Source organism: Carcharhinus amblyrhynchos, chromosome 2 (assembly GCF_965287045.1).
Source record: "Carcharhinus amblyrhynchos chromosome 2, sCarAmb.v2.hapA, whole genome shotgun sequence".
Taxonomy (NCBI): domain Eukaryota; kingdom Metazoa; phylum Chordata; class Chondrichthyes; order Carcharhiniformes; family Carcharhinidae; genus Carcharhinus; species Carcharhinus amblyrhynchos.
Window position 1 is genome coordinate 102,446,368 of NC_137325.1, and position 24,755 is coordinate 102,471,122.

Here is a 24,755-nt window from a genome sequence, read left to right on the forward strand (position 1 = left end):
CAGACAGAGCATATAAAGCACAGACAGTTTACAGATTACTGATTAGAATGCGAATCTTTAAGATTCGCATCTACCCATCTGCCCAGCCTAGCAACTTACCAACCTACCACCCCATCAACCTATCCACTTACTCACCTGCCCATTCACGAACATACAAATGTATGACTTAGGAGCTGCAGTAGGCCACCCAGCCCTTCAAACCTGCTCTGTCATTCAATAAATCATAGCTGACCCAATTATAACCTCAACTCCATATCCTCACCTACCCACAATAACCTTCCACCCCTTTGCTTATCAATAATCTACCTATCTCTGTCTTAAAGATATTCAGACTCTGCTTCCACTGCCTTTTGAGGAAGAGTTTCAAAAGACTCAACTGCGAAAAAAAGTTCTCTTCATCTGTCTGAAATGGACAACCCCTTATTTTTAAAGTGACCCTTAATTCTGGATTTTCACACAAGAGGAATCATTTCCACATCCAACCTGTCAAAACCCCTCAGCATTTTGTATCTCAACCAAGTCTCTCTTTTTTTTTTAAACTCCAACAGACATAAACATCACCATAACCTTTTCTCATAAGGCCACCTGCCCGTTCCTAGTAAACCTTGAATTGCTTCCAACACATTTACAAACTTCCTTAAGTAAGGAATCCAACACTGTACACATTACTCCAGATGCCCTGTACCATTGAAGCATACCATCCTCACTTTTCTAGTCAATTCCACTTGCAATAAACAATACCCTATTACTTATACTACATACTAACTTTTTGAGGTGTTTTCAATAAGACACCCAGATCCACTGCAGCTCACAATTCTGCAAACTCTCACCATTTAGATAATATGCTTCTTTTTTATTCTTCCTGCCAAAAACGGGCAACTTCACATTTTTCCACATTATACTCCATTTGCCAGATCTTTGTCTACTCACTTAATATATCTGCATCCCTTTGTAACCTCCTAACTACACCTCACCTATTCGTCCACTCATTGTTCACTAACACTCAGAAAACTTCAAATTTGTCATTTGACAAATAGTCCAAAAGCTGTCTTCCCTGAAAGGAGGTGGTCAACTAGTGGAACTGTCGTGGGCAACACAGTGGTTAGCACTGCTGTCTCACAGTGCCAGGGACCCGGGTTCAATTCCTGCCTTGAGTAACTATGTGGAGTTAGCATGTTCTCCCTGTGTCTGCGTGGGTTTCCTCTGCGTGCTACGGTTTCCTCCCACAGTCCCATTTAAAGACCTATCTGGTTCACTAATAAAGGAAATCTGCCATCCTTGCCTGGTGTGGCCCACATGTGACTCCAGATCCACAAGAATATGGTTGACTCTTCAAGGGACAATTAGGGATGGGCAATAAATGCTGATGTGGAGATGCTGGCGTTGGACTGGGTTAAAATCAGAACAAAGTTTCACAACATCAGCTTAAAGTCCAACAGGTTTACTTGGAGCAAATGCCACAAGCTGTCAGAACAGTCATTCTCCAAGGCGGCGTTCACGACACATGACAGCGCAGAGTCACTAAGCAGAGACTGATAGCCGAGTTCCGCACACATGAGGACGGCCTCAACTAGGATCTTGGGTTCATGTCACACTATCTGTAACCCCCACAACTTGCCTGGGCTTGCAAAAATCTCACTAACTTTCCTGTCTGGAAACAACACACATCCTTTTAACTTGTGCTTAATGCTCTCTCCGCTCACATTGTCTGTACCTTTAAGACTTGATCAGCTGTAAAGACTCACATTCCAATCATTAATGTAAATTGAGTTTGTGTCTTTGTGCCCTGTTTGTGACCAGAACTCTCACCCACCTGACAAAGGGACAGTGTGTTCCGAAAGCTTGCAGTGTTTGCTACAAATAAACCTGTTGGACTTTAAGCTGGTGTTTTGAAACTTCGTTCAATAAATGCTGACCCAGCCAGCAGTGCCCATGTCCCATGAATGAATTTTTAAAAATTCCAACACTGTTCCCCAAAGGATGTTGCATTGAACATTAATGAAAGCCAGGATTGGAAGACCCTGGGAGAAATGCAGAGCAGCATTGAGTTACAGGAATTTACCAGTGCAGCAATCTGCTTGGGAAGATTCGGGCCATGTTGTTGCTGCAAAAATATAACTGGGCACAAGTACCGGAACACAATTCACCTGCATTATGTAGGTTAGGTCCTATGTTTAGATAGCAAACAAAGTACTAGGTAACAGAACATTTTCTCTCACACCACAAGATTTGTAGCACAAAAGTCAAAGCTGAGACTCTGGTGCCATGGATCAAATGCTACATTGTCTGCTTGTCCTATAGATAATGGTGGCACAGTGGCTAGCACTGCTATCGCACAGAGCTAGGGACCCAGATTCAACTCCAGCTTTGGGTGACTATGCAGACCACATTCTCAGTGTTTGTGTGACTTTCCTTTGGGTGCTCCCGTTTCCTCCCACTGTCCAAAGATGTGCAAGTTAGGTGGACTGACCATGCTAAATTGCCCCTTGGTAATCATATGGCATTCAGGGGATACAGTAGGGGGTGGGGCCTGGGTCAGATCTGTTTCAGAGAGCCAGTGCATTTCATGTGGGAAGAATGGCCTCCTTCTGCACTGTAATGTTTCTATGGTGATGAGCCATTAAACCAAAGCCCTCTCTGCCCTCTCAGGTGGATGTAAAATAGTCTATGGCACTATTTTGAAGAGTAGGGAGTTAGCTCTGGTATCCTAGCCTCAATGGCAACAAAACGAAGTAGACTGTCATTGACTTCGGGAAGCATAAAGGAGAACATGCCTGTCTACACCAACAGGGACATAGTAGAAAGGGTTGAGAGCTTCATGTTTTTAAGGGGTCCAGATCATCAACAACCTGTCCTGATGCCCTCACGCCGACACTATAGTTGAGAAAGCCCACCAATGCCTCTATTTTCTCAAAAGCCTATGGAAATTTGGCTACAACTCTCACCAACTTTTACAGATGCATTATAGAAAACATTCTTTCTGGTTGTATCACAGCTTGGTATGGCTCCTGCTCTGCCCAAGACCGCAAGGAATTACAAAGGGTCGTGAATGTAGCCCAATCCATCACACAAGCCAGCCTCCCATCCACTGACTCTGTCTACACTTCCCGCTGCCTCGGTAAAGCGGCCAGCACAATTGAGGACCCCATGCACCCCGGACATTCTCTCTTCCACCTTCTTCTGTCAGGAAAAAGATACAAAAGTCTGAGGTCATCTACCAATCAACTCAAGAACAGCTTCTTCACTGCTGGTGTCAGACTTTTGAATGGACTTATCTTGCATTAAGTTGATCTTTCTCTACACCCTAGCTACGATTGTAAAACTCTCATTTTCTGCTCTATGAATGGCATGCTTTGTCTGTATAGTGCACAAAAAACAATACTTTTCACTGTATATTAATATATGTGACAATAATAACTCAAATCAATATTATTCCCTCAGCCCACATCACAGGAGATTATCTGGTTATCACACTGTTGAACTTTCCTGTGTGTCTGTTGGCAGCCGCTTTTCCTACAGTATAAGGATGACTGCACTTCAAAAGCATTTTGTTGGCTATAAAGTGCTGTGGGATTTATGGTGTTTGTAAAAGGTATTGTATAAATGCAAATCTTTCTTTCTTTATAAATGGGAACTGCCTACAATCTGCTGGAGATATTTGCACCAATAATGTTAGATTGGCTTCTATACATGGAGCACAGCAGGAGTCCAAGCAAGACAGGCAACCTAAGTAACCTGGATATCAAGAGGTACAGGAACAAAAGGATAGTTTTTAAAAACAACATTCTAACAAGCCACTCTTCAGGGAGAAGACTGGGGAAAGGACAAGTTAAACTTTTGGTTTTCCACTGCTTTGCAGCTAATTTGAGCTTGGAAACAGAGAGGCAGGGCAATCTCACTTTCTCTCCTACCAGAGGAAGGCCATGAAATATTTTAGGCTAGGGCTTGAATGCACATAAACAGTATTAGAAAAATGCAGTACTAACCAGTGATACAGACTTGCAAAGTAAGGGTCACAGTTGTCAAAGGAAAAATTCTGCAATTTGTTGCATGACTGGTTGCAGTAAGAATATGACAAAAAGAACTCACTGTGCCTGTGTTATTCTGTTCATTCAAGTTTACAGTTGACCTAAGCTCACTGCAATGCTGACCTGTATGTTTTCCAAATGATATGACAAACACAAGTGAAATCTCAGTAGCCAGCGCACATAAAGAGGGGTCTTAGTGTTTCAGTTCCCAGAACACCAATTGTGTAACTGAATACTGGGCTTTAAAGGCCTTTAGGAAGTTATTGCCTGCTGACAAGCATGTCTGGCAGTGCTGATTCTGACAGACTAGGCAGTCTAACCTGTAGAACCATAAACAGCAAGGAAATAACACCTTCATTGTAGCAAGGTAGGGAAAAACCAGCAACTGATTTGGGTTTTCTGAAAACCAGTGGTGCGATGCAATGGGAAGGACATGCTTCTAAGCTAATAACTTAAGTGATTAAGATGACTTTTCCATCACAAAAAAAATTCAGGTAAAGAAGTGGCAAAAGCCTAACATCAAATCGGATCAAAGCAAATCATATTGAACTGCACCAGGTGAAGTAATGTTATGAACTATTTGCTCACAGTGGGAGGGCGGAGGGAAAGGGGGTATAAACACAAAAAGGGATTAGTAAAGCTAAATAGCTTGCTTCCACATTGGAAGTTTTATGTCCATCCTTAAGTCAGCCAGGTGCATACCTGAAATCATAATTCAGATATTTATGAATTTCATGCATTAATTCAATCCCTGTTTGTTCACAATTTAGGCTAGAAGGCATTTTCAGTCAAATTTTCTTTGTTACAGTGCTGTTCGCAATAATGTACGGAATAACATTTGCTTATTTATTTTCTTGGACTTTTAGAAAATTGACCCTTATAGTACTAGTCACTCATTCACAGTTCTGTTTCACTTATTTGAAAGAAGAAGCAAATAACACCCACCAGAACTCTATCACCTTGCCCGCCATGGAATCAGAATGGGCAAGGGGCCAACAACGGGAATGTCCATTGACCTTGGGCAGAAATTTCTGGTCTCACTCTAGCAATGCCATAAAATCCATAAGACATTAGGCCACTCGGCCCACCAAGTCTGCTCCGCCATTCAATCATGGCTGATATTTTTCTCATCCTCATTCTCCTGCCTTTTCCCCATAATCCCTGATCCCACCTAGACCCGTCCCATACAAAGGCACCAACTCCTGATGGGGTATGGTTCAACAGACCCTAGCCAACTCTTGTGTCTGAGCTTTGACTGAAAGTATTAACTGGCTATTTTGATTCAACTGCTTTGTGTGTACAGCTTTCCAGCAGGGGGTCAACTGGTTAACACTCCTGAGTGGAAACCCTGATTAACTTTTCCTCTCTCTAGCTCTGAGGGATAAAGATAATTAAATCACTATTGCAATCATAAGAATTCAGATCAGCTAACTCAGCACAAACCATTAACCTCATATCTGCATAACTGTGCAATGCATATGATTCACTTTTTTTTAAAAAACAGAAATGTTCTGCAAGTCCTTTCCTCAAATAGCCTTTTTAACCAGGCTAAGAAGCAATTGCAACCTTTCTATATCATTTACACTGTTAACGTCAGGAGGGAAATAAATGTCAAAAGGAGAATAGAACACTGTTACAGTTAAAATATGAACTTTCAAACAACATTCTTAAGTGGAGATTTAATACATTAATACACAGCTCAAAGCATTGCTTCAATTGGAGGGTTACCCCCCTGCACCACGTTTCATGGCAGAGAGAGTTGGGGTTTAAGCTTTTTTTAAATTTTGCAATGCAGAAGTAGGGCTATTGAAAAACAAACAGATTTACCTATTGTTGTTTCACAGAACTTCTCCGCTGCAACCTCATTGGCTATATTGGCTCCCATTAATACACTAATATCAATTTTCATTTTTTCCCTTATTATGTCAGAAATCAATTTTAGTCCCTCCGGCCCTTCGTCAATTCCCTGGAATCAAGCAAAAGGAAGAAAATCAAGAAAGTAAGGGAAAAAATACAGTGATTGAAACTAATTCATTTGAACATTTTACAACAGAATTGCAGTAGTTGCACATCTATGAATTATCTGTTAATGGTAATTTCATGTTTTCAACATGATCCCTTAGTTAGACATTATTAATTGTAAAGTCAAGCAGATAATAAAAAGAGGGGCTGGATTCTAATATTTATTACATGATTGTGCCCATATGGCATACAATGCACAGTATAATACATTTTGAAATAATGCTTAGCATGATAAATGTTGAATATCATTCATATAAAAGATTTGGAATGTTATTTCCTATATACACTAACTTGTTGACTTCTTAATGATGATCCGGAGATAACAAGATGATCTGCTTTCAGGATATGTATTTTACAACAGATACATTAATTAATAAATGTGTAATTAATGTGCATAATGCACTCCAAATTATCAGCCACACAGGAAACATACCCCTACAGATCTTTAATAATTCATAGTGCCATACCACTCCCCAACCCAATCACCCTGTTTTTGTAGTTTATACAACAGTACTTCTCCAATGCATCAACGTATTATGAAATCAACATAAAAGTTTTGCCCATGAGGATCAAGTTCAAAAAGCAAGATAATTGTGGTTTTTGAAGGTTAGGATTTGAATGGTATAATAAGCAGTACCCAATCATGAAACTGCCCAAACAAGAAACGCTGGATGCATGCATTGTTTTCGTCACAGACGCTGACTTTCTGCACATCAGCATTTTCTGTTTTCTTTAACTATTACTACTTAAATATGTATCAGCAACGTGGAGGGACAAAATCAAAACAGAAAGGAAAGATGCAGTTGGAAGACGGAAGGCTGTTCAATTGAGATATCATTTGCTAGGAACAGTATGGTCATGCTTGCTTTGGCTTTAGTGCCATGGAAGATTACTGCAGAGAAAGAAGCCAGTCAGCATCCTTGACTAGGTCAACTTTGCTGGAGCAATCCAAAAGTAATTCCACTGAGGTCTGCTTTCCCTTTATAGTCTTATATCTTCCTCTGCTTCAAATAATTACCCATTTTTCCCTGAAAAGATTAAACAAATCTATATTGGCTGTCCTTGATTGATCCACGCTACTCTAAACACTACTAATTTTATGTCAAATTATAGATTTTAAGAGATAGCTGTAACATTGGAAACTTGGAGGAAAATTCGTAAGAACTGAGCACTTAACCGACAATGGAAATCATCAGCCGAGGTTTAACAATATTGCAAACTAATAGAACCTCATCCAAGATTCTAACATAGTAAAAACCTTACTTGTTCTCTAATGCTAAAATTGCTCCTCATTGGGGCAATTGCTAAATTGTCCCTTAGTGTCCAAAGATGTAAAGGTTAGGTGGATTAGCCATGGTAAACGTGTGGGGGTACAGGGATAGGACAGAGGGAAGGGCCTGGGTGGGATGCTCTTTCAGAGAGCAAATGGAGACTTGATGGGCTGAATGGTCTCCTTCTGCACTGCAGGGATTCTACGGGATCCTCCTGATTATTGTGACAATCAGAACTGAGGGAATCATTTATAGATATCCAAGTACCTTTATAAGACTTATGCCAATAGCTTTGTGTGAGACTTGATCAACTATGTCATCACACAATCGACGGATAAATTGATGTGGCACAACAAAAATTAACAGATCTGCACCGCGTACAGCATCCTTCACGTCTGGAATTGCAACCTATAATAAATCAGAGAGAGACTTAAAAATCAATTGTACAGGAAGCAGATGGTTTTAGTTTGCAAGTAGGACTTCCACATTCAACCTTTTAAAGATGAGTTCATCACATCCTAGCTGTACTTGCTCATCAGTAGTACATATTTGCATTCTGCAGCTCATCGCAAAGACCTGTCATCCCAAACTCTAAAATAACTGTTACATGTCAAGTAATTGGGTAAAAATAATCGTGCCTCTAAGATGTCAATAAACAGAAAGGCTTGCATTTACATATCATCTTTTATGACCTCAGCTTGTCCCAAAATGTTTTACAGTCATATTTATTTATAAATATACCTATTCTATGCAAAACTATGTCTCATATTTGCAATAAGTATGCATTTTAACAAAAAAAATCATAAGACAATGTCATTCTTTCTTCTTCTCTTCTAAGTTTTGACTCGAGATACAGTAGATCATATGAAGGCAATGGCAAAAAAATTATACCTTAAATGAAATTAAGGAAAATTAAGGTCTCAAATAGTATATCATAATGATTAAAAGAAATATTGCAAGGTTAGTCAGTAAAACAATAGCAATTTCTACTTCAAAAGATAATTAGTTCATCAACAATACTTTTTTTTGACTAGTACCTTACCACATTTTCAGGCAGTTTGTATCCCGGCAGATATTTAACATTCTCGTGATCTTGGTTTAGAATTTCAGTTAGCTTCCTGCCATTAACCATTTCTTCAAAGACCCACATATTGACCGTGGTGGCAAATCTCTGAATCGTCTGTACATTTTTCCCAATTATTTTCGCAATTGCAGAGCCCCTGAGGAAACATTTAAAGTGTGTAAAGTGTGCTCATGATCCATTTTTCAGCGTGATGGGGTAATAATTTTTAATACTTTCAATACAATTTGTTGGAGACATTTGAATGTTACAGATAATGCAAACATGTATGAAAATAGTGCAAAAAAAATGAGGTCATGTGAGTACAGTAAATACACAGAGCAATCTATATTCTGGATTTTAATTAATTATTTTTTGTAATATACAAAAGTTCTCCAACCATTCCCTTCCCCCCACCGGAATGCCCACCTAGCTCAATATTGTAACATTTCATGACGCAGAACAGAGTGACACAGACTAGAAAAATCCAGCTTACTGTGGCACTGATAAGTTGGGTTGACAGTGAGGAGTGACAATTGGCTTTTGTGTCCACAAATGCTGGGAGTGCAGGGATGGGGGAAAACAGAAAAAAAAGAGAAAACAGAACTAGCTCAGGTTCTTACTCCTGACCGCTACTTTGTGGACGTTGGGCGAGAAGGAGCTTGACTGCAATGATCCTCACAGTCAAATGGTCCGGCAATACTCACTGTCCAGTCTCGCACGATGAATGGCCACTTGGGCAAGATACTGAAGAGCTGCTGCCACATGTAGAACTGTATTGCAGAATGATTCAGTGCCTTCAAGAGAAATGGGGTAAAGGGAGAAAAACCAACAGGAAAAGTGGAGAAGGGGAGAAAGAAAGTCATGGAACAGTTAAGTTCACAAATCTTTTTAATTATGTCTTGTAGGAACATAGTAACCAACGTTTATTCCCTATATTTCCAAAGTACACACATTGCAAACAGCTCTCTTTTTTCATTATGCTTCAATCATCTTCATTTGTAAATGCACTTTTGAGACTGAGGGATGGAAGATGTGTATAAGAAAGGATATTAAACATAGCATTATGTAACAACTATTAGAATGAAATACTTCTTGTAAAGATTATTGCGCCTAAATATGTCCATGCTATCTTCTACTGTATACTAGCTATTGTATGTCACTATATTTACTGTCAACTATAAAACTGTCAAAATTCAAAATCAGAAGTTGCCTCAGATATATTTTTGGAATGGAGTGAGGTGCTCAATCCTGTTTACTGGGAGTGAAAGAGCCAGTAGATAGTGAATAACACTGCACACCATTTGTGATCTAGAGGTGGAAATCAGAGGATCATGGAAGATATTGGAATGGTTGGGGTTATCCAAACATAGCAAGGTGGCCAGGCAGGCACACTGAATTCAGCATGAGAGGTCACATGACACCAGGTTATAGTCCAACAGGTTTATTTGAAATCACAGGAGCAGCGCTCTCAAAACTTGTGATTTCAGATAAACCTGTTGGACTATACCCCGGTGTTGTGTGACCGCTCACCTTGTCCATCCCAGTCCAACACCAACACCTCCACATCATGAATTCAGCATGTGGGTAGAATGGCATTTAGCTCTGGGTCCAGCAGGCCCTGCCTTGGCTTCATTGGTCAGTTTGCCAAGACTTGGGTCAGGATTAGATTTTAAATGGCAAATAAAGTTGAGCTATAAAACCTCATTAGAATATTTAAAGTACCAAACCACCTCCCTGGAGCAGATTGGTCTCCTTTCACCAATCCAGTCTTCCTTAAAACCGAAAGGAAATATGAAAGCAGGTTAGGATCAGGATTTCAACTTTAAACCTTGTAACTCCCACCTCCTCACCCAAACCAAATCCAAAACCTCTCCGTCCAACCTTACATTAGCTGCGCTGCTTTGAGACGAGGACCTTTACGACTTGGAAGGGATCAAATACATACAAGCAAACCAGCTGCCGGCTTTCCAGCATTTCATTTTTAAAAAGTCTGCTTTTTCACTGCAATTGAAGATTATCATGTTGAACTGATCAAACCAATTAGAACCAGAAACAAACGGGATCAATCACATTAATTGGAGAGCACAACTGAAGACTGTAAGAACTATGTTTTTCCATAATTCATTGTGCAGGAAAGATTGACAATGGCATCAAGGATTTAGTTACAGCAGGTTTGATTTAGTGTTAGTACCCAAGGAAGTTGTATGGTACGTGGAGCATAAGCACCAACATACAGCTGTCTGGCCAAACAGCCTGTTTCTGTGCTATAAAATTCAATGTAACAAATAACTGTTGCTCCAAAGGAACTTTTTGGAATATGCAATGCTGATTTTGGCAAGTTAAGTTTCTGCAAGATTAGTTAGTGCTTCTTTTCAAATAAGGAAGCTGCTCCCTGGCATGGAGTCATTAACCGTTTGTGCAATTTGGAGCATTTGTAGAACTATAAACCAAATGGTTGTAATTTTTATAAATTAATTAAAACTTATAGGGAGACATTCATTTACAGTGTACTGCAAACTATCAGTTCATTTGTGAATGAGTCAGTGCCCAATTATGTTTTGCAAATTAATCAGTTTTCAGTTGCTTATGCACGAGTGACCATTTGTTAATGTGCACTGACTGGGACAAGGTCCACCCTGTCTGTACTGTAGCAGCCAACAGCTATTAGGAAACATGACGAGCAACATCAATAAGTTAATAAGTCACAAATGCCAGGTTAGATCTGGATCAGGGCCAGCTGACAGCACAAAGTTCAGCTCGTTACGAGCTTCTGCAAACTACATGTTTGTTATGTAATTAACTTTTTTTTGTAAGAAAACAGCAACTGCTGATTTTGCACCATATTTACATTCCTTTATCAATAGATACCATTTTTCATCAGGATCAAGAGCAACAGGAACTGGAAATTACTGTCAATGATAATATACAAATATTTAACATATTAAATTAACATTCAACTGTGATTTTAACTAAAGGTGCCAACCTATTCATTTGACCCTATAAAATAAGATTTCAGTCCCTACAACTACTGTTTTTGTATCTTAAATATCTGGACTTCTTCTAGAAGTAGTTATGTTTGGTTGAAAGGTGGAATTATAGTGAGTTCCAAATTACTTGAAAATACACCAAATAAAGGTGTATTAAACTAGAGTTCAATTTATGCTATTTTTTAAGAAAGGCATATAGGCAATAAAGAGCAAGCTACCCCTGATTCCACTCATATATGTGGCTATCTGTACTGAATGGCAAATGTAGATTGATCAAGTTTGCACATGATGTTTGTAATCACTGAATTCACTCATCTCTAACATCCAGAGAAAACAATTCCTATATTCAAAATATTTAATCACAAAGGAAAACACTTCAATGCCTTTTAAAGAAGACTGCTCTTGGGCAAATTACCATAACCACTTTGTTCTTGTTACTAATTTAAATTATTAATTCAGAATTTGAACACATGTAAACTTTTAGAAAAGTATGCTGCATCTCAAAGTATCTTGAGGTTTTGCTTACTGATTTTACTCACCTTCTTCTAATTTCAAAATGCTTAGTCTCTGTTTCCCTACAATTATATATTTCAAATTAATTTATTACAAGTTGCACCCAAGATGCCAGAAATATTTGAAAGTGGGAGATACAGCGTTGTAGAATAAGTTAGCAAAGAAGTTAAATGCTGTTTTATAATTATAAAAACTACAATTAGGTAAAAAGAGAATATTTAGACTAGTTACACCATGATTTTCCACATTGACTGGCCAACATTTACAATGGCACGTTGGTTAGCACAGCTGCCTCACAGTGCCAGGCACCTAGAATTGATTCCCGGCTTGGGTCAGTGTGTGTGGAGTTTGCACATTCTCCCCATCTGCCTGGGTTTCCTCTGGGTGCTCCTGTTTCCTCCCACAGTCCGAAAGACGTGCTAGTTAGGTACATTCCAAAATTCTCCCTCCCCGTACCCGAACAGGTGCTGGAGTGTGGGGACTGAGGATTTTAACAGTAATTCAATGCAGTGTTAATGTAAGCCTACTAATAACACTAATAAATAAACTTTAAAATTTAATTTACAACCAAAGAGGAAAAGCATGTAGCTCAACAAATCTCATCGCTTTAACAGTAACTCTCATCACAGAACTCCCAGTTTGCAATATCAATGGAAGAGCCAAGATAAAAAGAACTAATGTTAAAAAACCCAGCCAAAAGATCAAGAACTGGAAATGTTACAAATATGAAATATCACCTGCACTATATCATTTTGCATAAATATTAGAATCACGCATTTGCATTGCATTGCTGCTGTTTCATGTTAATAATGCCTGTGCGTTCCCACATAGCTCCCACATTTTTTTTCCCAAAAATATACTTTATTCATAAAAATCTTAAATAAACTATTGCAAATGTACAGGGCTTTGAACTGCAAACAATGCAGAATCAAGTCATTTTGACAGATTTGTACAAATTACAATCATTACATTTCAATTCTTAAAACTACATCCATGCCTCAATAAAATACTGTGTGCTGTTATTGCTCAGATTGGCACACAGTTACGCAGGTCGAGGGTATTCTGCAGTTCCCGGGCCCTTTGTCTGCCTCCGTTAAAAGGCCTTACAGTGTGGCCTTTCCCCATTGTGTGTCTGCGGCGGCTGCCCCAAGCTTCAGCGCATCCCTCAGCACGTAGTCCTGGACCTTGGAATGTGCCAGTCTGCAACACTCGGTCAAGGACAGTTCTTTCAGCTGGAAGATCAGCAAGTTTCGGGCGGACCAAAGAGCGTCCTTCACCGAGTTGATGACCTTTCAGCAGCAGTTGATATTTGTCTTGGTGTGCGTCCCTGGAAACAGCTCGTAGAGCACACAGTCCTGCATCACTGAGCTGCTCGGGACGAACCTCGACAAATACCACTGCATCTCACTCCAGACCTTCTTTGCAAAGGCACGTTCCACAAGGAGGTGTGCGACCGTCTCATCAGCCCCACAGCCGCTTCAAGGGCAGCGTGCGGTGCTGTTGAGACCTCGAGCGTGCATAAAGGATCTGATGGGGAGTGCCCTTCTCACCACCAGCCAAGCCAGATCTTGGTGCTTGTTTGTCAGTTCTGGTGATGAGGCGTTCTGCCAGATGACGCTGACAGTCTGCTCAGGGAACCATCCGACAGGATCCGCCGTCTCCTTTTCTCTCAGGGCCCCAAGGACATTACACGCTGAACACTGCTTAATCGCCATGTGGTCAAAGGTGTGTTGCGGAAAAATTTCTCCACGAAGGACAGGTGCTGCGGTACGGTCCAACTGCTCGGAGCGTTCCGCGGCAGTGTGGCCAGACCCATCCTCCGCAACACTGGGGACAGGTAGAACCTCAAAAAATAGTGGCACTTGCTGTTAGTGTACCGAGGATCTACGCACAGCTTGATGCGGCCGCACACAAAGGTGGCCATCAGGATGAGGGCGGCGTTGGGAACGTTTTTCCCTCCGTTCTCTGGAGATTTGCGCATCGCTTCCCTCCGGACGCGATCCATCTTTGATCTCCAGATAAACTTGAAGATGGCCCGCATCACTGCTGCAGCGCAGGATTTGGGGATAGGCCACACCTGCGCCACGTACAACAAAACGGACAGCACCTCGCACCAGATCTCCAGGTTTTTTCCTGTCATGGAGAGGGAGCGTTGCTCCCATAAACCCAGGTTCTGCCTGGCTTTTGCAATGTGCTCGTCCCAGTTTTTGGCGCATGCCCCTGCTGCTCCAAACCATATCCCCAGCACCTTTAGGTAATCTGCCCTGACGGTGAAGGGGACAAAGGGTTTGTCGGCCCAGTTCCCGAAGAACATGGCCTCGCTCTTACCCTGGTTGACTTTGGCTCCCGAGGCCAGCTCGAACTGCTCGCAGACCTGGAGGAGCCTGCGAACAGACGAGGGGTCCGAGCAGAAGACAGCCATGTCATCCATGTACAGGGAGGCTTTGACCTGCGTGCCTCCGCTGCCTGGGATTGTCACCCCTTTGATGCCTGGGTCACTTCTGAGGGCCTCGGCAAAGGGTTCAATGCAACACACAAATAGGACAGAGGAGAGGGGGCAGCCCTGTCTGACTCCAGACCTGATTTGGAAGCTATCTGTTTCCCACCCATTGACTGAAACTGCGCCACTGATGTCTGTGTAGAGCAGCCAGATCCAATTGCGAATTCCCTCCCCAAAGCCCATTTTGGAGAGCACATCCATCATGTAACTGTGCGATATTCTGTCAAATGCTTTCTCCTGGTCTAGGCTGATGAGGCACGTATCCACCTGCCTGTCCTGCATGTAGGCGATCGTATCCCTGAGTAGCGCGAGGCTGTCAGAGATCTTCCTGCTGGGTACAGCACAGGTTTGATCAGGATGGATCACTGACCCCAAAGCAGACTTGACCCGGTTGGCGATGACTTTGGCCAGAATTTTATAAGAACATAAGAACATAAGAAATAGGAGCAGGAGTAGGCCATCCAGCCCTTCGAGCCTGCCCCGCCATTCAATAAGATCATGGCTGATCTGTCACTGCTCAGTTCCACATTCCCGCCCTCTCCCCATAACCCTTAATCCCCTCTCTTATCAAAAACCCATCAACCCACGTCTTAAAAATATTTAGCGAGGCAGCCTCCACCACTTCAACGGGCAGAGAATTCCAGAGATTCACCACCGTTTGAGTGAAGAAGTTCCTCCTCAATTCCGTTCTATAATCCACGTTCAATAGTGAAATGGGTCACCAATTTCGAATTTGCTCCCTTTCCCCCTTCTGCCTGTAGATGAGGGCTCCCACATTAAGCCTAAGGTGGGCATCAGGTAAGGTAGGAAAAAAAGGCAAGCTTGCTTGAATCTTAGAAGCAGTATGAGTCCCAGACAGACTGTTTTACATAACATGTTTCCTGGAATGAATTAACATTAACTGAAGACTTCCTTCATGCTGGAAATAAAATAGCAGATCCATCTGAAAAAAGTAGTCAGGTTTAGCTTTCAGTTATAAAATCTCTACATATTCTGATAATAGTTCCATGCTTGAGATTTTGACCTCTTTTCAGATACTAGTAGAGATCTTGTGCTGTGAAGTTCACAAAAAATGCATTTAAAATAAAAGCTTCCTTGGAATTTAATTTTAATCCTAAAATATATCATTCAATTCACTATCTGAAAAATTAAAGTAAAAGTGAGAAGAAATAAAGTGCTTTTAACTTTCTGTATGGGAATACTTCAGTGTGGCTGGTTGCCTATTTACACGCTGACTGCTGCTCAGACTTTGTGCCAGAGTTAAATTGCTATTGGAAAAGGGAAAAACCACACCACAGAGATTGCTAGATTTTTGTGGGCAGCTTTCTCACCATTGACCACAATCTCCAGGCCAACATAATCAAAAGCACCTCTCCTTAACCAAGGCTTTGATATTTGAATTGTTATTAATTTACCTACGTATCACATAAAACAAAACAAACAGGCTTGCAGCTTGGTAATTCCAACCACTTGCCAAGTGACTCCTTTTTCTAAGGCAGCACAACAAAGTAAACAGTGGGATGTATGCTTTTTACTTACAACTGTCTCTTTTGTGCTACCTGAATCAGTGTAACACTAGCTTTCTACTGAGGTAATGGAATATAACTAAGGGTTTCTGGAATCAGACAGGGTAGCATCCAAATCCTTACCTGGATAACCTAATGATGTTTTGCTTTTAAGGAAAACCTATATAAAATCAAGACAGTCAAATGCAAAACTTCATTCACGCAATCAAAGTGTGTGCATTGTCTACTGTTCATTTGATAACAGGCTTGAGATATTTGGTAGAATGCTTCAAGCTTCATAATTGTCTCAGGGCTCTGAAAAAGACTCAAAACTTTGGTTCCATTCTCTCTCCAAAGGTTCTGTCAGACCTGCTGAGATGTTCCAGCATTTTCTGTTTCGTTTCAGATTCCAGCAACCGCAGCATTTTGCCGTTATTTACAATTGTCAAGAACTGTTTTGTCCAAATTGACAACATATGCCAAAGTGCAAATTCATTGCAACGTGACAGAAATAAATTGAAATGTTACTGAATTCTCAAATACATCACCACTTGTTTAGAGAAACTATTAAAAGGCAATAAAACCGTTTGTTATTTCCAGCGTGGTGCCTAATGTGTAGGGTGAACCAAGTTTGCATTATTGACTGCATTACCTTTCGAAAACTTGCACTTTGCTCAACATACTATTAACATACAATGTTCTAATTAACACTCTTGATTGTCTCCTGACCTACGTTAACTTTATTCTGAATACTGAAACAGAATTCACTGAACTGGTTTAGCATGCATAGGTTATAATGCAACACCCATTACTGTATCCATCAAATATTTTGATCTGACAACAAACACCTATGCAGTTTATTTATTCAGTGAACATCTCACATTGTAAATAATATTGTTTCATTACCTTCACAACAGAATATTCATTACATAGAAATTACAATAGGTGATTTAGTCCAACCAGTGTGTGTTGGTGTTTTTCCTCTTTAGCAATGTTGCCAACACTTTGGATTTTAATGATTAATGATCAAAATTGTTTCATTCCAATGAATAACACTAAAGCAAAAAAGTGGAAGAAAAGTCAATAAATGAATAAGCCCAAGTTGGTAGAAAACTGTATTAGTAATGGCTGGAAATAAAGGTGTTTTTAAAATTACCATTTACTTTAATTCTGTTTCTGAGAGTTCAGCATTTCTGAGCAGTTCCCAATCTTTACATTGTACTACTAAATCTGTCTGGCGCTCTTGCTCCAATGATAGATTTATAGGTATTGTACCAGCCTGCTGAGCTGTAAAATGCATGCTCACTGGGACAATTTGTGTGTAAAGCATGAAGAACAACAAATGCGTAGAAATGCTGATCTAATGACTGAGGATCTGGTAGTTTGGTATCTAATATATGAACAAGCACACTTAATGTTATTTGAAAAATGTGAATTCCAGGCACTGATTTTAACCAGTCTCAGACAAATGTATTGTAGATGATTGTATTTATAGTTAGCATTATTCTGGAAATGTTATCAATACAAATGCTACATTATTAAGTTGCTTTTATATTGGCACCATTTTAGCTCAAATTCAAGAAGGCTAGTAGCCTTCGGCATTTACAGTACTAATTCCAGTTCCTCTTCCAACATTTCTCAGATCACATGAAGAGAAACTTGGATTTTATTTTAGAATTCAAATGTAACCATCAACCATGGTGAGATTTGAACCTGGAAGCACAGAGCATTACTCTAGGTTTGCGATCTACCTGTTCAGTGACCAATACCATAAATAAGTCATTGAATCATAGAATCCCTACAGGGCAGATGGAGGCCATTTGTCCCATTGAGTTTGCACCAACTCTCCAATGGAATATCTTACCCAGGCCCTATCCCTGTTACTCACATATTTACCCAACTAATCCCCCTAACCTACACATCTTAGTACACTAAGGGGCAATTTAGCTTGGCCAATCTACCTAACCTACACATCTTTGGACTGTGGGAGGAAACTGGAGCACCCAGAAGAGACCCACACAGACACAGGGAGAACGTGCAAACTCCACACAGACAGTGACCCAAGGCTGTCTGGTGAACCCAGGTGTCTGGTGCTGTGAGGCAGCAGTGCTATCCACTGTGCCACCCTGTTGCTCCTGCAATAAATCATGCAAATTATTTAACTGCTGGATGACAAAGAACCTTGATAACTGAGCATTGTCTTGCAAAAAGAGTGACTTGATTAGTTAACAGGGTGAAATGTAAGTTTACACTAATAATTTCTCATGTGGAGAATCCAATCACTGCAAGAACAGCCCACTACTACTAAACAGGGAGTTAAAGCCCAGACTCTCCTCTGCCACCTTGCAAGCCACAGAACATTAAACTCGTGTGTACTAGAAAGGCTAAGAAAGATATAACAGTAACATAATGTATAAATGTAAAGAGGCTTAGAGAAAATAGATCCACTCTTACACTGTAAATTAAATGTTACATACTTAATGAGATGATCTTCTCAGATAACCCTGACGTGGTGAATTAGAGCTTCATTTAAATATCAACCTCTGCTAATATTACCCGAGTGAAAGGGTGATCCTGTACTTGAAATGTCAAAATGTCAATTCAAAGCTGGCAAGTGCGTTCAAATATCTTCTCCCTATATATGGCATGCAACAGAGAAACTTGCAAAAATAGGACTTAAATGCAGTTAAGAGAACACTAGGACCACAGATTATTCCACAAAACATGTGTTTAAAATATGACAGCAATTTACACGGGAAAGAATCAATACATTGCCAAATAAGCTGAATTTCAAACGATGCAACAATTGTAATCTTCACCCCGGGTTCCCTAGCAGTGAGCGCTTGCTGACAGTCCCCGGCGCCCAGGCATACAGCAGCTCCCAACAAATCCCTCACTCCACTCACCAGTTTCCAGAGCCAATAATGCACACTTTCAAGGGTGCGGCCATTTGTGAGCAGCTCGGGATTTGCCAGTGACCTGTTCGAGCAGCAACTGGAGGCAAGCTCAGCACAGCGTCAGTCTGAGGGTATCGGCAGCCGGCACTGGGCATGCGTTCAGCCCTCACATCACGTGGACACGCTCCTCCTCTGCAGAGTGAAGCTGGAGAGTGGAACTGGGAATGGGGCTGGAGTTGGCAATAGAAATGAAACTGAGGGTGGAGCTGGGTGGGAAAGGAGCTGGGGCTGGGAATGGAGCTGGGAAGGGAATGGGCTGACAATGGAACTTGAAAAAGGAGTTGGACATGGGAAGCATCTTAGGGATGGAGCTGAAATTAGGATACGAGATGGATCTGGGCTGGGAATGAATCTGGTGCTGAGCCTGGAAGGGCAGCAGGAGCCAGGAAGCATTTTAGGGATGGAATTGGAATTAGGCTGGCAATGGAGATGAATTAAAAATGGGATTGGGTTGGGAATGGAGCTGTGTATGGGCATGGGGATGAAGTATCAGGGACAGATTTGGTACAATGTCAAAATGCAAGCGCTGTATCCATTTGAAGGATGAAGTTGCACTACATCCTGTTTTATATCGGTGAACCAGCCCATGGGTAACCTAACCTAACCCTGATTCCATATCTTCCCCATTATTGAATTCCATCTCCCATCATTATCCTAGCCTGTTGGCTGATACCACTTTCATGGCACCAATGCCCTCAAGGCCATCAGCCCTCTGGGATCATTAACTCATCAAAACTTCAGTTTCCTATATTCTATCTCCTGCCTTTCCCATCATTCTGTCCCCGCTGATCTACATAGGCTCTAAAACTTCAATTTTAAAATTCACGTGCTTATATTTAAATTCCTTCATGGTCACACCTCCTACTACCTCCAATGTCTAACTAGGGCGGTATTGTGACACAGTGGGTAATGCTGCTGCCTCTAAGCCTGAAGCTTTAGGTTCAAATCTCTCTCCAGGCCAAAGAAGGTGTATCCATAACATAGCCAAACAAGTTGAGCATCAACTTGAAAATCCTTTCAATGTATGCCAATGGCAGGATTGAGACTGGGAGAGATTCCTGCTCGGGCAGAGAATGGAAAGAAAGTTGGTGATTCTACCACCACTATTTGTATGTCTGGACCACACTCTGCGTGTAAAAGCACATGTTGCCACAGAAACTCAGACTCCCTGGGGGAGTCAGTTGGCTGGGCAGCAACATATTAACAATGCAGGGTTTGATTCTGGCTGGGCCTGTCTCCTCACCCTATCCATGATGGACATTGTGGCACTGGATCAGAACTGAAGAAGAAGAACAGTCTTCAGCAGCACAACTAACCCCACGATCGTGATACTTTTGGCTATCTACTTACTAAGCTCTGGAATTCTTTCCATCAATGATGGTGTATCTCCACATTTTCTCTTGTCATTTCTTCAAATGTCCACCTCTTTAAAATGTTTTGATGACCTCTTTTCCTCCTATGACTCCTATCCATTTAAAAAATATGTTTCTATGAAAAACTTTGGAACTTTATGTTAGTTGTTACTGCTGCTCTGCAGTTGTCAGAAAGAAAATAAAGAGGATCACTGTCTGGAGAGAAACCAAATCTCTGAAGTGATTAGCTCTGTTATGTTCATGCACAGAATGTGACATTTCATCAGTTTTGCATTCTCAATGTTGACCTTTTATTCAACAAAAGTTTGGTTTGGTACAATACTCTTTTGTGCAACAACACCAACATATTGAAGTTCTGGGAGATAAAAATAAAATTGTAAAATCAAACGTTTCTGCATTCAGTTGGTTTACATGGATGAAAGCATTGTAGGATTAGAATCTTATTCCTGTATTTCTGTTGCTCTGAAAATAGGCCAGTTTAATTAATATTTCAAAGTGATCAAATTTATAGATGTTGTCAACTAGGAATTGGAAAAGGCAGCTTAGAAATTCCAGAATTAGGACAAAATATAAAAGTTGGCAGAACAGTGACGGATGAAACTTAATACCTGATAATGTGATAGTGAGTGATATTGCCAGGAAGGAAAAATGTGTATTCGTGAATAGTTTTGAAATAGCTACTGATGAAGTGAAGCGGAACCTGGAAATCTTAGTAGATTCAATACTCAACTTTCTAACCAATAAAGAACAGCACCTAATACAGAAAGTAAAATGTTAAATTACCCAAGCAGATATAGATCAGTGGAACAAAGCAACACGGTGGCCTAGTGGTTAACATCGCTGCCTCACAGCACTAGGGACCTGAGTTCGATTCCTAGCTTGGGTCACTGTCTGTGTGGAGTTTGCACATTCTCCCCATGTCTGCATGGGTTTCCTCTAGGTGCTCCAGTTTCTTCCTACAGTCTGAAAGACATGCTGGTTAGGTGCATTGGCCATGCTAAATTCTCCCCCAGTATACCCAAACAAGTGCCGGAGTGTAGCAGTTTTCACAGTAACTTGCAGCGCTAATGTAAGCCTACCTGTGGCATTAATAAATCATCTTGAATTTCAACTTTAAGTGAAATGAATGCTGGAAGACTGAACTAAAAACCCAGAAAACGCTGGAAACATTCAGCAGGTCAGGCAGCCTATGTGGAGAGAAACAGGGTGACGTGGAACTTGAGCGTGTCCACACATGTAACAGTTTTGATGTAAGGCTGGGAAAGAGGAGGAAGGAGAGGAAAGAACACTTGAGAAGGTCTGTGATGGGGTTAAAGTCAGGAAAGATTAAATAGCAAAAGGAACGAGGAGTAGGCATAATGGGGCAAAAGAAACAAAAGATGTGTCCAGAGAGGTGTAAACGGGAATAGCAGAATCGTCACTAATTGCTGTCGTTCAAAAGAAGGGCAGTGGTTCAGACCTGATATTGTTGAAATCAATTCTCCGGAAGGTTGTAAAGTGCGCAGTTGAAAGATGCATTAAATAATGAAATATCTGATGAAGTGCTGTTGACCTGAAACATTGGTTCCCTCTCCATGCTTGCTGCCTGACCTTTTGAATATTCCCAATATTTTCTGTTTTTATTTCAGGTTTCCAGCATCTGCAATGTTTTATGGTAAGTTGAGGTGCTGTTCCTTAAGCTTACATTGGAGCTTTATTGGAACAATTCAGGAGGATGAAAGCAGAACTACAACTCATGCAGAAAACAAAATGTGTGGGAATGGAATCATAAGTAAAATGACAGGAGACTAGAAAACTCAGGGTCAAACTGGCAAACTTAGTGGAAATACTCTGCAAGTGATCACTCAATCCCTATGTAGTGGAGACTGCATCATGAGCAGAGAAAAAAATACAGAGTTGAAAGAAGAATGGGTAAATTGCTGTTTTGGCTAGAAGGACTATTTAGGATTCTGGACAATGGGCAAGGAGGAGATAAAAGGGCAGGTACTACATCCCCATACTTTTATGAAAAGTGCTGTGGGGAGAGGATGGGTAACTGAGGAATGGACCAGGGTGCCAAAGGAGGAACGGTTGCCTTGGAATGCTAGATGTAGAGGACAGGGATGAATGTGTTTATGTAAGGAGAATTTCTTGAGGTAGTCCCCTGTGGAGTCTTGTATTCAGCCAAACACAAAATCTTGCGAAAGACAGTATGCAATAAAAGATGTTTTATTTAACCAACACATATTGGGAGAGAGATGATTAGAGGATTGTAACCTCCCTCTGATGTTACATCATATGAGCATAACAGTTCTACATTTCTGAAGATTTGATCTTCTTGCCGCACCTGTCATCCAAACTGGATGATCCAATTACATTAATACACTCCATCGGCCATTAGCATTCTACCCAATAGCAGAATTAGGAATTCACTGGTCAACCGAACACATTGACTTTTCCCCCCCCGTTGCCTGGTAACTTCACCTACGTAAATCCGATAGGTCCCAGGGTCGTTTCTAACAACTACAGTCCTGAGAACAATAAGGACAGTTGATGAAATTTTGCAGTTCAAGGCGGCAGCAGGAAACAGCACTGATATAGTGATCAATGTACCAGAAAAAGAAGTGAAAGAGGGCACCTGAGTAGAACTGGAATAAAACATGTCTCAAATAGCCTGTAGAAAGGTAGGCATAGCTAGAATCTATATGGATTTCTATAACAGCAACTTTTATTTCGAGCAAGTGACTGGAGTTATGGAAGAAATCAGTCTTCATTATTGAGGATATAAGTAAATCCCAGGAATAGCTTATGAATTAAGAAATGAAAGGAACTGAAGAAAATTATAATCACCAGAGAAGTGGCACTGAGCAAATTGTAGGAGTTGTGGACTGACAAGCTTCTAAGTCCAGATGGACTTCATCCTAGGGTTTTAAAAGAAGTGACTAGTGAGTAGTTGATGCATTTGTTCTAATTTTCCAAAATTCTTTAGATTTGTGAATTATAATTGGTTCCATTTGATTGGAAAATAGAGAATGCAATTCCTTAATTCAGAAAGGAAGGAAAACAGAAAGCAGTAAACTACAGGACAGTTAGCTTAACATCTGTCATAGGAAGAATGGTAGATGCTATTATTAAAGATGTTTCCTTACGGCAGTTAGATAAATTCAAGATAATCATACAGAGTCAACATGGCTTTGTGAAAGAGAAATCACGTTTAACCAATTTATTGGAGTTCTTCAAAGAAGTAATATGTGCTACGGATGAAGGAGAACCAGTGAATGTACTGAACTTAGCTTTCTGGATAGGTTGTCATATCAAAGATCATTGAGAAAAATAAAAGCTCACAGTGTGGTGGAAAACTTATTGGATTGCAGATTCATTAATTAACAGGAAACAGAGAACAGGCATAAATGGGTCATTTTCTGGTTGGCAAGGTGTAATGAGTGGTGTGCAACAGGGATCAGTTCTGGGGCTTCAATGTTTTTTATTTTTATTAATTTTTAATAACAATCATAATGAATGACAGCACAAAAATATTTTGCAGTATAAGAGTAACTTAATCAACTCACATTTGGAAGAGAAAGAGAAAGAAAAATAAAAGGAAAAGAGAAGTAGAATGAAGAAGAAAGAAAAGGAAAGAAAAAACACTCCCAAGTCCCAAAAATCTAAGAAATTCAACTACAGTCAAAGGACAGATATAGTTTCACATAATACAACATATACAACCTAATTAATGTCAGTTATATGAAAGTCAAGGGCTGTAGTTCCTCAAAATAAGTTAGGAACTGTTGCCAAGCAACATAAAATCTATCAGTGGAGCCTTTTATCGTGTACTTTATTTTCTCAAGTTTGAGATTCTGTGTAGGGTCACAATTCCAATTAGTAAAATAGGGCAGGGCAGACTGCTTCCAATTTCATAGAATAATATGTCTAACCAATAATATTGAATAGATCAAGTGCATCAGTCTAATTTTTTGTCAGAGGGATGCCATTTGGTTCCATTCCAAGAGTGCTGTAATTGGAGAAGGTTCAGTGCCACTAAAAAAAAATGAGTGATGTAAAAATATTTAGCCAAGTCAAAGTCAAATCAGGACGTAACCAGTGCACATGAATTAGAGAGGTTGGGGCAATACAGCATTTATCACAAGTTGGATTAGAATTTGGATAAATCCGAGGTAATTTAACTTTGGATTGGTAGATATGATTTTAAGTTGAAGCAACCCTGTCTTGCACATACTGATGAGGAATGTATGTCAGAGAAAATAAACTTCCAGTTCTCTTCCAATAAGTTTGAATCAAAATCTTGCTTCAAAAGAGTTTTTAAGGTTGATAGTGAAGGGCAGTGTAGTGAAAAAATTAGAGAACATAATTTAGAAATTAACCTCTACTAAAAAGATTTGGTTTGAATTTAATATTTGTTGGCCAATAAAAGAAACTGAATGATTTCCTTGCATGCAAAATCTCTGATTTGTAAGCTTTGAAAGAAGTGTGTGCAGGGCAGAAGTAAAAATGTTCTCAGTATACAAGTTAGCAAGGATTTTGATGTCTTCTATGTGC

At 40.4% G+C, this 24,755-nt stretch overlaps 1 protein-coding gene across 1 annotated transcript in view; it reads right to left on the bottom strand.

Moving 5' to 3' along the window:
* gpd1c (glycerol-3-phosphate dehydrogenase 1c) overlaps positions 1-18,921 on the bottom strand; it is a 42,624-nt gene extending 23,703 nt beyond the window's left edge. The window contains exons 1-4 of the mRNA XM_080210051.1: positions 18,796-18,921; positions 8,364-8,541; positions 7,589-7,729; positions 5,856-5,994 (exon numbers count right to left, since the gene is read on the bottom strand). Of these exons, the coding sequence (XP_080066177.1) occupies positions 5,856-5,994; positions 7,589-7,729; positions 8,364-8,541; positions 18,796-18,839 (502 nt within the window). The 5' untranslated portion in view covers positions 18,840-18,921. The remainder of the gene's footprint in view (positions 1-5,855; positions 5,995-7,588; positions 7,730-8,363; positions 8,542-18,795) is intronic.
* Between the last annotated feature and the right edge of the window lie 5,834 nt (positions 18,922-24,755).